This window comes from Alligator mississippiensis, chromosome 1 (assembly GCF_030867095.1).
Source record: "Alligator mississippiensis isolate rAllMis1 chromosome 1, rAllMis1, whole genome shotgun sequence".
Classification (NCBI taxonomy): domain Eukaryota; kingdom Metazoa; phylum Chordata; order Crocodylia; family Alligatoridae; genus Alligator; species Alligator mississippiensis.
In genome coordinates, this window is record NC_081824.1 from 93316107 (window position 1) to 93329849 (window position 13743).

General features: G+C 46.8%; 1 protein-coding gene across 3 annotated transcripts in view; it reads right to left on the reverse strand.

The window, feature by feature from the left end:
- Positions 1-6636, reverse strand: part of PDSS2 (decaprenyl diphosphate synthase subunit 2) — a 212482-nt gene extending 205846 nt beyond the window's left edge. For 2 of the 3 annotated variants that reach the window (XM_019499909.2, XM_019499910.2), the window contains exon 1: positions 6165-6636. In XM_019499909.2, the coding sequence (XP_019355454.1) occupies positions 6165-6427 (263 nt within the window). In that variant the 5' untranslated portion in view covers positions 6428-6636. The remainder of the gene's footprint in view (positions 1-6164) is intronic. The other variant, XM_019499908.2, reaches the window with a different exon arrangement.
- Positions 6637-13743: the final 7107 nt, after the last annotated feature.

Sequence of the window (13743 nt, forward strand, 5' to 3'; positions counted from 1 at the left end):
TCTGATGCTGTGGGGACATGCTAGAGCTGGGCAGGAGCCACATGGCAGGCTGTGACTCAGCGCACAGCCCCAGAAGTGGCACAGTCCCAAACTCAGTGCACTGGACCCAATGTGACACACTGCTCTAGAGCCAGCATTCAGGTAGGACCCAGCGCACCATGTCTGGGGACGTGCTGGGTTGGACCTGGCATGCTGAGTGCAGTTGCGGGTCAACCCCACATGCCAGCCCTATCCAGTTAGAGAGGACGGCCCTCCATGGGTCTGGGAATTTTGTAATAGAAGGTGGGTGAGGAAGGGACTGATGGCAGTGTTAGCTGTCATGGCTCCCAGAGCCACGGCAACTAATGCAGCTACAGGATTTTCAGATCCATGGGGAGGCCTCTCTTCCTTGCATATAATGCACACCCCAATTTTTCCCCAGAAGGTTGTGGGGAGCAAAAAGGTGTAGGTTATGTAAGAAAATATGGTATTTATACCATTCACTTAAAGTAACTTTATAGAACTGCTACTCACCTATAGATCTAGTAAAGGAATTTTTAGCTGAATTACTGATGTGATCAATCAAATTCCAACAATCACATCCCTTTAAAAGTGCTTGTGCTGCACATGACATTGTACATCCCCTTGCTTCACAGGTAAAACAGTAAGGGGGCTTCAGTTAGCCCACACAACTATAAAGTTAACTCAATGCATTAAGAAGTTTACTTCACCTCTCAGCAAACCAAAAACATGTATAGTAAATGGAAAACTGAATACCCAGATTCCTACTTAAACAGATTTCAATGTAATAGCATCACCCATTTCACCTCAGTAACCAATTCAAGAATAGTATCACTTTGCTCAAACAGCAATGAAGGCAGGAAAACACCTACCCTGACAAACCAAGAATTACACCCATAAGACTGAAAAGGACTATGAGACAGCAGAAATAAGGAGAGGAATTGGTCAAAAGATCCAGAGCCAAAGACGACTGAGTATGGAAAGCACTGTGAACAACCACCACTTAGCTAGTTTATCGTATAGATGACAATAATTTGGTCAAAGTTCATAATATAATGAGCAGATGTCTGAAAACCAAAAAGCATAACTTCCAATTAACTTGTTTCTGTAATTTTAAAGTATTGCCCTTTATGCAAAAAATTGTTGAAGCAAAACTTCCTTCCAGGATTTTTAATGGAGTATAGTACTTATACACCGATATGCCATACAGCAAAGATTTAAATCATGTATCAAGCATTTAAATAAAGTGGTTTAATGACTGCACAGCATATGTTGGGCACTTAAGTTTTAAAATCTTGGACACAGTACTCCAGTTGTGGCCTGACCAGTGTCGCGTAAAGGGGGAGGATCACCTCCTTGGCCCTACTTGAGACGCACCTGTGGATGCACGATAGGGTCCGGTTAGCCCTGCTGACCGTGACCAAGCATTGTCGGCCCATGTTCATCTTGGAGTCAATAATGACTTCAAGATCCCTTTCTGCCTCCGTGCTCTCAAGAGGGGAGTTTCCCATCTTATAAGCGTGCTGCTGGTTACTACTGCCCAAGTGCAGCACCCTGCACTTGCCAGTATTGAAACGCATCCTGTTTTTGTTAGCCCACCCTTGCAACCTATCCAGGTCTTTCTGCAGTCTCTCCCTCCCTGCTAACGTGCCCACCTCTCCCCATATTTTGGTATCATCAGCAAATTTGAACAGGTTGCTTTTCACCCCATCATCCAAATCGCTGATAAAGAAATTGAACAGTGCGGGCCCAAGGACCGAGCCCTGGGGGACTCCGCTGCCCACTTCCCCACTTTGACAGGTCGAATATGACCCGTCCACCACCACCCTCTGAGTACGACCCTTCAGCCAATTCGCAATCTATTTGACTGTAGGCATCGATGCCACATTCACCTAGTTTTTTAATGAGGATGGGGTGGTCGACAGTGTCAAAGGCCTTGCTGAAGTCCAGAAAGATTACATCCACGGCAACACCTGCATCCAATGCTTTTGTGACCTGATCGTAAAAGGCAATCAGGTTGGTCTGACATGACCTGCCCTTAATGAAACCATACTGGTAGCCCTTGAGCATCATCCCCGATGCCGGACTGTCACAGATGTGCTCCTTGATGGTCTTCTCAAAGAGTTTCCCCAGGATTGAGGTAAGACCGATGGGCCTATAGTTGCCCAGGTCCTCCCTCCTCCCTTTTTTAAAGATGGGGACCACACTGGCTATCTTCCAATCATCTGGCACCTGGACCAAGCACCACAAGCGCTCATAAAGCTGTGCCAAGGGCCCTGCAATAACCCCTGCTAGCTCCCTCAACATATGGGCACTGTTCCAGGATATGGACAACAGGGCTTCTGAAAGTGTTGAGAATTTGGGGACAAAACACAAAGGACATCATTGGGCACATATCAGTGCCAGATGGGTACACGACAGGTGCATTAATCCCTGCAGCTCAGGAACATGCAGAAGTTAATGGTACTACCACTTGATCCACTGCAGGGGACCAGTTTGGATCTAACTCATGAGTATTGCTGATCTACACATTTTAAGGAAACGAAGACCCAGTCCCAGTCTGTTGCAGACAGGACCTAATGGTTTCCTATCATAACAGACTAAAATTTAGTATTTAACCCTTCAAGGCTCTTATACACTACCATTATGAAATGCATTAAATCAGGTCCCTCAGCTCTGTTTCGCAGTAGACAGGACATTACATTTTGTATACAGAGCCTGATGAAGACAAATGCTTCTGAAAACTTAAGAAATGCCATAAGCTTCTGTACGGTAATATAACTAAGTTCTACAAAAGACACAAGAAAAAGTTTCCTCCTCCAATATTTTTATAAAAGCCAAAAGCTCCATGTACTCTACATTTATATTTTGGGGTGTATCTGTTGAAGATTGTAGTAAAATAAAGATGAGTCATAGAGTCAGAGAGTTGATGGACTGGAAGGGACCTGTAAGATCATTAAGTCTGGTTCCCTGCCATAGGCAGGAGGTTAAAGAGCTCAAACTAGCTCAACGAGGTGCTCATCCAGCCTCCTCTTGAACACCTCTAAGGATGGCAACTGCACTACCTCTGCTGGGAGTGTGTTCCAGGTTCTAGTTACCCTTATGGTGAAGAAGTTCTTCCTTATGACCAACCTAAATCTTCCCTCTATTCATGTGTGACCATTGGTTCTTGTCCTCTCAAGGGGTACCTTCCTGATGAGTTGCTCATCCAGATCCTGGTGTTCCCCCCCCCCCCGACATATTTGTAAGCAGCTATCAAGTCACCTTACAGCTTCCTCTTACCCAGACTGAACAAGACCAGCTCTCAAGTCTCTCCAAATAGGGCCTATCTCCAGGTCCCTAATCATGCAGGTGGTCCTTCTCTGCACCCTCCAGAGTTTATCTGTAGCAGAAAGGCCCTTTTCCTCTTGCCTGCAGTTGCTCTCCCCTACTTGGATATGTTTTTCCTCTTCTACCTTTTCTTCCTTCCCTCCTCTTTCTTTCACTTTAAGATAAGGAATTGTGTTTTGAGATTTGTATGTGTGCATTTTGTATCTCCCCTTGTATTTTGGTATTTTTATCTATTTGTGTGCCATGGCATTTGTAGCTTATATTTTATACTCCTCACCTTTCAACTAAATGTGTTTTAGTAAGTTATACATTGTAACAATGTTAACAAGGGTAGGAATCAAACTGTCCTTCACTGTATCAGGCTGACCCCTGAAAGAGCTAGTGAATCAATGATTGAATGTATAACAAGGTAGCACACAGAAATTATCACCTGGAAGCTGCAGATCAACCAACAGAAGAAATCAATAGAAGACAATGTAACAACCGGGAAATCTCTAAACTTCACTGATCAAGGGCTAGAAGCCCTGGCCTGAGTTAATCAACATTAGAGACCAACTTTTGGGCTGAATATCTCCAGATCGACCACTCCCAGAGTGATTCTAAATTCATCAACGGACCCCCAAAACCTGCACATACATGTGGACGACCCCTGGGACTGACAGATGCCGTCCAGTAGCCACCGGGGGGGGGGGGGGGGGGGGGGGGAGAAGTCCCACGAGGGTCAACAACCCCTGGATTGGCCAAACCTGAAAACTGGGGAGTCACCAAAGTCTGCCAAGGACAGATAAAAGGCAGTGAAAAGTGACCCTCAGGGGTGCCCTCTTGATCTCCAACTCAACCAGACCTGTCCAGCCAGAAGGACCAGCCAGCGGAAGATAATACCACGCTGAAAGAAGCCTCAACGACAGACTCCAGCGCTTGTAGGATAGGTATACCTGACTCTGTAGCCAGCGTGTGTGTGTGTGTGTGTGTGTGTGTGTGTGCGCGCGCGGGGGGACCAGCCCCAAGGTTTATGATTGCAGTGTTTCAATCCGCCTAATAAACTAGAATTTTAAGGATCCCGAGTTGGACATTTGTAGCCAACATATCCGCATCCTTCTTGAAGTGCAACGCCCAAAACTGGGCACAGTACTCCAGTTGTGGCCTCACCAATGCTGAGTAGAGAGGGAGAAGCACCTCTCTGGATCTGCTGGCAACACATTGGCTGATGCACGCAAGAGTTTTATTTGCCCTTCTAGTAACTTCCTTACACTGTTGGCTCATATTCATCTTCTGGTCAATTGCGACTCCCAGGTCCCATTCAGATGCTATGCCAGCCAGTGGGCTACCGCCTATCCTATAGTTGTGGTGAAGGTTCTTCCTACCCAGATGAAGGACCCGGCACTTTTCCCTGTTGAACCTCATCTGATTCTGATCAGCCCGTAGAATCAGTCTGTCAAGGTTGTCCTGGATCTTTACCTTATCCTCTGGTGTGCCCGTATTTCCCCCCAGATTGGTATCGGCAGCAAACTTAATCATAGAGCATTCCACCCCCTCATCCAAGTTGTTAATACATATTTTACAAAGCATGGGTCCAAGCACTGATCCCTATGGAACACCACTCAAGACAGCCCTCCAGGATGAAGCCATCCCATCAATTACAGCTCTCTGGGACTGGCCTCTAAGTCAGTTATCCACCCACCTCACTGTAGGCTGGTCTAGACCAGTACCCTCCAATTTGACTAAGAGAATTTCATGGGAGACAGAATCAAAAGCCTTAATAAAATCTAAGTTAATGATGTCTACCTTGTGACCCTTGTCCAGCTGGTTAGCTACTTGGTTGTAAAAGGTCACCTGGATTGTCAGGCATGAACTACCCTCCACAAAGCCATGCTGGTTGTCTCCTAATACTCTGTCAGTTACAAGCTTGTGATTGATGGCCTCTTTAGCAATTTTTTTTAAGTTTTTCCAAGGACTGAAGTCAAACTGACTGGTCTGTAGTTTGTAGAGTCATCTTTCTTCTCTTTCTTAAAGATGGGCACCACGATGGCCCTCTTCCAGTCTTCCGGGACCACCCATGGGTTTCACAACTTCTTGAATATCTTTGCCAAGGGCCCTGCTATGAGTTCAGCCAGTTCTTTCAGGACTCTTGGATGTAGGTGATCTGTCCCAGTGGATTTGAAGATGTCCAATTGTTCTAAGGGGACTCTCACCTTTTTGGGACCGATTTCATGCTGTCTGTAGGCTTCCCCATGCTCTCTGGGCCTCCAGATAGATGCATAGCTCCCATTAGCCTTCTGGAATACCCATGTGAAGTATTTATTCAGGAGCTCTGCTTTTTTGTGTGGATCAACTGTGGGCCCCCAAGTTTCACTTGCCCTCAACTGTATGGCTACAGAAGCAAGCTAGTGAGGAGTCTCCCATTTCCATTAAGTCTGTATATAGCCAAGATCTTCCCACTGGAAGTGAAAATGGGAGGGTAAGTATGCATTAACTTGGTCAGGGTACTACCCCCTGCCAAAAAAGTGGTTTTCCCCTGCAAGTAGGAAAACCACCTTAGTGGTCAAGGTCTTTCTCCTACCAGGCAAGTATGGGTTTGCTGGCAGCACTTTATGACTGCTGGCCTCGCAACAAAGAGAAGCTTCAACTTACATCCACTTCTCACTCCCTCACTGGTGGCTTACAGTGAGCAATATCAAGTGAAGGACGAGACTAATCTGCATCCTTATTTGCGCGTTTCAAGCATAGAATACTTTTTCAGCAAGCACGATCATTTTGAGTTTCCAATACGATAATCTCCCGTTTCAGACCCGGCGAGGCCGGGCGGGGGCCGGAGCCGGAGCGGCGGCGCTTACCGGGCGGTGCTGAGCAGCGGGTGCTTGGTGCCCACCAGCTTGCGGACCTGCAGTGCGACGTTGCTGAGCTCGTCGCTGAGGAGGCAGCGCAGGCTGAGGAAGGAGGTGGGGTAGCCCACCAGCTTCTCGGCCTCCGACACCACTTTGCTCCAGGACGCGGCTGAGCCCGGCGCCGACAGCAGCCCCCGTCGCCCCGCCACGGCCACGGCCACCCGCGCCCGGCCGCCGCCGCGCAGCGCCCGCAGCAGCTGCAGGGACCGCATAGCCCCGACCTCCCTCAGCGCCGCGCGCTGTCCAGACCCCCAGCGACGGCAGGACTGTCACTGCCGCCCCGCGCGGCCGCCGCCTCCCCCCGGCAGTGTCTTGTTCATGGGCCTGCCGGCCTCATTGTGCCTTGGGCGCCGCCATCTTGGCTGTCGTAAAAGACGGCAAGCCATAAAGCAGGAGCGCAGGGCGGATAACAGGATCCACCCACTCTTCCTCGCTTTACGGCTCCAGCAGGGAGGAGGGGCGCAGAGCCCGCGAGCTCTTTATGCCAGCCTCTACCTGGAGGAGGCGGGACTTCGTTACCCAGCCCCCGCCTCCCCCCGCTTCCTATTGGGTCCCCCGCCCCGCCCTCCGCTTCCTATTGGGTCGCCCCCCGCCCCTCCTCCCGTTTCGTATTGGGCGGCAGCGAGGTGGGCGAGTCTCGGCTGTTGGTGCACGGCCCTTGCAGAGCTGGGAAAAGCGGTGGCAGCTTCGCGCTCTCAGGGCTGAGCGGCTCCGTATAGGTGGGGACAGGCAGAGAGGGCGGTGAGCAGCAAACCGAGCGGCAGATCAGGTGGGGAATGAGGGGTGGGAAGCAGCAAGCAAAGCAACAGATCAGGCAGGGACACAGGATAGTGAGCAGAGTAGGTGAGGGCAGGAGCAGCAAGCAGAATAGCAGATGAGGAGGAATGCAAGTGAGGAACAGCGGGCAGAGCAGCAGATCAGGTGCAGAATGCAGGCAGGGAGCTGCAAGCAAACCATAGAGCAGGCAGGGGGCACAGGATAGGGAGCAGTGAGCAGAGCAGGCAGGGAAAGCAGGGCAGGGAGTAGCAAGCAGAGCACCCCATCAGGCAGGACTAGAGATGACAGTAGGCAGGTGTGGGGCCCAGGGCAAATCAGCCTGTGCAAAGCCCCTTTAACGCTGCGTGGGGCTGGGCCACAGATACTCTGCCCGGCACAAAGTGCCGGGCCTGGGGCAGTTGCCCCCCCCAAATGACAGCCCTGGACAGGAGATAAAGCAGAGCAGCATACCAGGCCAAGGAAGGAAACAAAGCAGAGCAGGTAGGGTGAGACGATCAGGGCGGCACTCCAGGAGGGTGCAGGGCTAGTTTGTGGCACACCTGTCAACAAGGTTCGCCCCCCACTGGTATAGTGCCTCCATCTTCTGGAACAGCTCCCATGGTTGTCCATCCTGTGCCCTACACAAGGCAGGGAGTCTGTGGCAAAAATAACAGGCCTGTGTAAACACCATAACACCAGTGTGTAAAGGAGGTCCCAATAAGGCAGCATGGAAAATAACCTTGGTAGCTTTTAAAGTGTGAGTGCATAGTCTTATAGGGAGTTTTTTTTAGTTTTTAGGGGAGGGGGATCATTCTTACACAATCCTAATGGCTCTCAAATGATTTTTCAATATGATACCTTTAGATCGAAAGCACCAACCTCATCCACTACTGCTTACTTGAAACTAACTTGTATCCAAGTAGGGCAGTGATGCTCAACCTCTTGGCCCCTCAGGCCAGACAAGCAATGTGAAGCCAGTCACGGACTGTATTGAGCTCCATGCGCCCAGATCAGCCCTGTGTTGTTTCCATCTGGCCACACGTGTCCAGATACGGACCTGCATGGCCTCACCTAACCCAGCATATCAGAAACAGACCCAAACTGCTCCCGACCATGCTGGGATCAGACCCTGCATGCCAGAATTGGGCCCTGGGGCCCTGCCCCACCCATGTCCAGCCCTGTGTGACAGGACTGGCCCTGTACTGCTTTGCATGCCTAATCTGGGCCTGGGAAATTTGGTAGCAGGGGAGCAGTGCCACCACATCCCTGCCACCAAATTTTCAAACCCAATGCACTGAATGACACAGCACCAGGAGATGGATGTGTCCCATAGGCTGGGGGTTGAACAGAAAGTGAGGAAGCAGGTACCCTTGTGAGTGAGGAAGCACAGATTTTGCTGGTGGGTTTTTCTGTGATTTGTTAACAGTTTAGTTCTGTGGATGGTCTTGCAATCTTCAGATAATTTAGCTGTCAGTCTCTGTGGCACACAAAACAAACTCAAATTTTCTGAGATTTTCATAATTTGTCCCAATTTCTCCCCCCTACAAGAAGAATAGCAAGAGAAATGTCCCCTTGACTAGAGGATGCATCCCTTGACAAATTTCAACTCTAGAACCTGAAGGTATTAAGATATCTTGGTGAAATGTAGGTTTGAATTTTTTTAGCACAGGGGAGGGAGACAGGACATGGGGCAGATCAGGGGGAGGTGGAGGTGGAGGGGGAGGCATTGATGCAATTGCACCCATGTTTGATGCCTGCCCTGCCCAAATTTGGAAACTGCCTGGGAGGGGCAGTGGCATTTCTATTCTGGCAGTGCTGAAGGAGTCCACTGACTTCATAAATCATTATAATCTAACTCCTGCTAATATCTGTAAAGACTCCACAGGTATTAATGACCCTCTCTCCCCTTTTTAATGGTCTTGCTATTCTTGCTATTCCACTATTCAAACTATCCTTTCTTCTGCAATTTTGCTGTTAGGTGTACCTGGTAATATCTCTCTTCTCTTTCACAACCCTGCAGACTGTTTTTGGCTCTAGCTAAAAACCTTAATTCAGGTGTAGTAATAGTAAATCAGATGTAGAAATGACTGACAGGGAAGTACTGGAGGCACTATCAAGATGCTCAGTAAGACCAGATTTTGGTTTACGAATCTGAATAAGAGATGTACATTTAACTATAATGACTACAGGACTAGTGAAACTATAGTTTGATTATTTTGACCATTTTTTCTTAGTTTATTGTGTTTTTTAACTTAATATATAAGATAGCAAATTAGTGCACATTGCAATAAAGTTATATTTGCTTTTGCTTTGATCTTAAACTGCATAATATAGCACTTGGTCCCTAACATAGTAAAGCTTTTAGTTTTAACTGGAGAAAAATATGTGTCATGTTAATGTAATAATCCACCACACCTCCCACACCCTCTTTTTCAAAATCCTAGCTCTACCCATAGACAAGAGTGAACCCGGTCTCCCCTGGGGATGAGTTACATTGAGGCTGGATCTTCCGTACTGCCCACTATGGAGGGGCATGGAATGATTGGGGTGCAGGAAGTGTCTGTCCCGCTCTGCAAAGGAGCTCCCACAGATCTTGGTGCAGTTGTGGATCAATGGCTCTGTGAGCTCACTGAGGCATCTGTGCTTATTGTACTGCGTAGGTCAGGCGTGGCCAACCTGCAGCATGCCTGCCACAAGTGGACCGGCAGCCTCTGAGACTGTGTGGCGTGCGGCAGATTGGGCAGGGAACAAGGCAGGGAGCAGAGAGCAGAGAAGATCAGGTGCAGTGAAGGGGTCAGAGTGGTAGTTGGGGAGTGTGCAGGACTAACTTGTGGCATACCTTACAAAAAGGTTTCCCACTGTTTTAGCTTACTTGAAACAGCATATTTTCTCTAACCTTATTCTGAGAAATGGATGAACCATTTTTGCTGAAATAAAAACAGACATCTATCAAGGAAAAGTTCATCCCGAATTGTTAATTTGACACAGTTACTGAAAACAAGGTCTTAGAATGGAAACGAATGGACAACCTCTTCAACTCACTTTGTTGCTTGCACCACCTATAATTTAGAGTATCTGTTTCCAAAAAACGTCTGAATTTGCTTTTCTTACTGTATTTTAAGTCTGGTTTGGACAGGATGGATATTCATTTTTCTCTTGTTGGTTTATTCCTTTCAATATTCCACTGAGTATTCTCACTGAGTATGCAATAGTTTCCTCTGCTTCCAGTTAATCTGAAGTGTAAAGAATCAAACAAGAGAGGAAAAATAAAATCCTTTCTTCATTTTCAACTGATTTTGTTAAGCCTCCCCACGAAGAGAAAGAAGCCACTGCAGGGGAGCCAGCATCAAAGCTTGAGGAACAAAGATCTAAGTTGATGAGAGACATTTCTGTTTGCATCAGTGTGCTCTGGACTACCATAAATGAGAAAACATCAAAGACCACCACTACTACCAGTCTGTCAATCTTCTATGAGAGAACTCTGGGAACATTTTCCATACCTTGGTTTCAAGTGTAACTTCTGCAAGGACACAAGCATGTGATTGAGGAACATGTGGCCTTAGAATCTTTTCATACTTACTTTTATCTAAAATAGTTTAATGTCTAAGTAAATTAGAATAGCAAATATGAAAACATCATAACAACTGTATGCTATGGGCCACACTTACCATATAGGTACCTCCATTTAGATATGGCAAACACCTAAAATATTCCTGCCTGAGAAGGATGGTCCATATTAACAGGCTGGGCATTATAGGGTTCCAGGGGAGACTTAGGCACTTTCCAAAGGCAATTCAGAGTGCCTAGGTGTAAGCAATGAAAACTTGTGGAAGAGGTGATAACTTTTATTAGAGCAACTAGATAATTGCAAACAAATTCTTTTATTATTTATTTATTTAGGTGCTAAAGAGGAAGTTAACAGATAACCATTTAGAAATGATAATCACAAGGGTATCTCTGAACTCATACTCCCCCTCAGGTCTCCCCCTTAGGCACATGACTCAAGGCTACACATTAGGCATCTTCATCATCTCACAATATGACCATAGGAAAGTAGAACTGGTAGGGACCTCATGAGGTCATCTAATCCAGCCCCCTGCTCATATCAGGATCATCCCTGACTAAAGCATCACAGTCAAGTATCTGTGTAACCTGCTCTTGAAAATTGCCAGGGTTGGAGATTCCACAACCTTTCTAGGTAGCCTGTTCCAACACTTAACCCCTCTCATAGTCAGAAAGTTCTTTCTAAACTCCAAAATAAATTTCCCCTGCTGTAGTTTTAGGCCATTACTCTTCGGGCAGTTCCTGACTACCACAGAGAAAAGATATGTCCATCCCCTTTATAATCTCCCTTCAGGTATGTTCAACTGAACAACAATTTAGAGTGAAAGATGTCCATCTGAACTTCCTATACCCAAAGAAGGGTGACTGCGCCCAAAAGCTTGCTAAGAACTTTTCTCCAACTACTCAGTAGGTCTAATAAAAGATATCACATCTACTCAAAGAACCTTGCCTACATTTGAACCAGGACACTTAACTGGAAACAATACTGATATCAGTATAAGGTCCCCATTACACATGCAGGTAAAGGCACAATGGGATCTAATGCATAATACAAACAATCATACCTCCTGCCATGCTACATGTGCCACACATGCAAGGCAGGAGGTGTGATTGTGGGATTGTGCATTAGATCCCATTGCACCTTATTGCTGGTGCATGGTGAGCTTAATCCCTGGCTCCCCCTGCACCAGCAAGAAGCAAGCTCCCATGCACGGAAGCCCCCTCAGTTAAGGGGCTTCCAGCTGCAGGGGTGCCCCCCACACTCCCAGGGCTGGGGGATTGTGGCAGCCATGGTCTCCCAAGCCCAGGGGTGCATGAAACCCCTTGGCCTTGGGAATCACAGCAGCTGTGATTCCTGGGGCTCGGGGTGGGGTGGGGGTGAGACCCCTGAGGCATGATTATTTGGATCCCCCGGCGGATCTTGGCTGTTATCCCCAGGGTCCAGGTTTTCACACTGGGCTTGGTGCACCCCTGCAGCTGGCAGCCCTATCAGCTAAAGGGGTTGCCAGCCACAGGGGAGACCCTAGTACATGTGCAAATTAAAGCTCAGTAGCAATCTGCTACAAAGTTAGTACACATTTTTTAATTTTAACTTGATAGCTGGTTGGAGCTTTTGATTGTGGGATAAGTAGGTTGCACATGTAACTGGTCTTAAGGTAACTGCACAATTAACCAGTTAATTGTGTGATACCCGTAACATGTAGAGGGGGCCTACAGCTGAGCACTCCACATCCACTATTGGTTTAAAGGTATTGTCTACTTTTTGCCCAGTAGCCTAGTGTTTAGACCACTTACCAAGGAAGTAGGAGTCCTACCTTCTAGGACCCCTCATCTAAGGGGATTTAAGCCATATTTTCTACTTCCTAGAAGAGTGCTTTAGCCACCAGGCTACGGGCTAGACTGGGTAGAGAGAACTCCCACCTCTCCTCTTGATACTGGGGAGCCAGGAGTGCAAGATTAATGGAGTCAAGAACATCACTCTGTAGGTCTGTAAGAAAGACCCTCCTGAGAGAGTTCTGGGCTCCAGGGCCCTGCTTCCAGTCTTGTTCATGCATTTTACACTAGACGATCATTGGCAGCAACAGCCAGAAGTTTGGACTCTCTCCTGGACAACATGAGCTATTTCCACTCAAGTAAAGGCTTTGCAAAACTGCCCATGCTTTATTACCTTCACTCTTGATATCTGTACATTTCTCACCCTAGTACTACTCCTTGAAATCTACCTGAAAATTTCAGCTGCTGCAGTGTCCAGTTGCCCACCTACAGAACAATACACAAGCACCAAACAGACTTTGCAATAGCTGTCTGTTTACTGATGAACCTTAAAACCCTGAGAGGTCAGGGGCATGGTTAGCCATGAGATTCCTTTAACCTGTGGCTCCATCGTGACATAAGTTCAACTAGAACAGACATGTAAGAAAACATGTTCAATTACTCTAGGTCTGACTATATAATAAAAATTCCTTTAAAAAACTGAGCCACCTAATTCAAGTTCAATAACATGACTTGAATCAATTCTTACAATTTATGTGGACACAGTTTAATACCTTGAAAATCATGTTAGCTGTAGGATAGAAACAACTAATTAGAAATCAGCTAAATCAGAATATTGTTCGTCTATACTAGTTTAACTTTAATGACTTTCTTACTAATTGAAGCAAAACCCGTGTCAGTGATAGGAATTTCTCAGCTGGGTTCCCCTTTGCTCCATTTGCCAGTCCATCAGAGCCAAAGTCTAGTGACCCTTAGGGCACAATGTTAGACACATTGATTTTGCTTACCATTTGACAAACTGCTTTTGTTCTTGCTTTAACCTGTACAATTAAAGTGCCTAGCTGCCACAGCAATACATGTTCTAAAATGATTATAATAATAACGTAGTAGTCACTGTTACTGCTATTGTATAAACTAAAGAATACTTGATGTCAGTTAAGTGAGCTACCATAAAGGGAGATTGCTATGTGCTAATCCGCCACTCACTTTAATGGCATAAATTGAAAGAATATGTACAGTGTCCAAGATACTCCAAAAGTGGGACTGAAAAACATGCCTTTCTCTATTCCTTTCCCCTTTGTAAATTAATCTCCACTAGTTCTTCTCCTCATTTCCCCCACTGCATGTAGTTCTCTCTCCCTCCTTTTTCATTTTATTCTTAAATGTGTGGTACACTACTGAAACTACAGGTCCATATCTATTTACATAGGAAAAT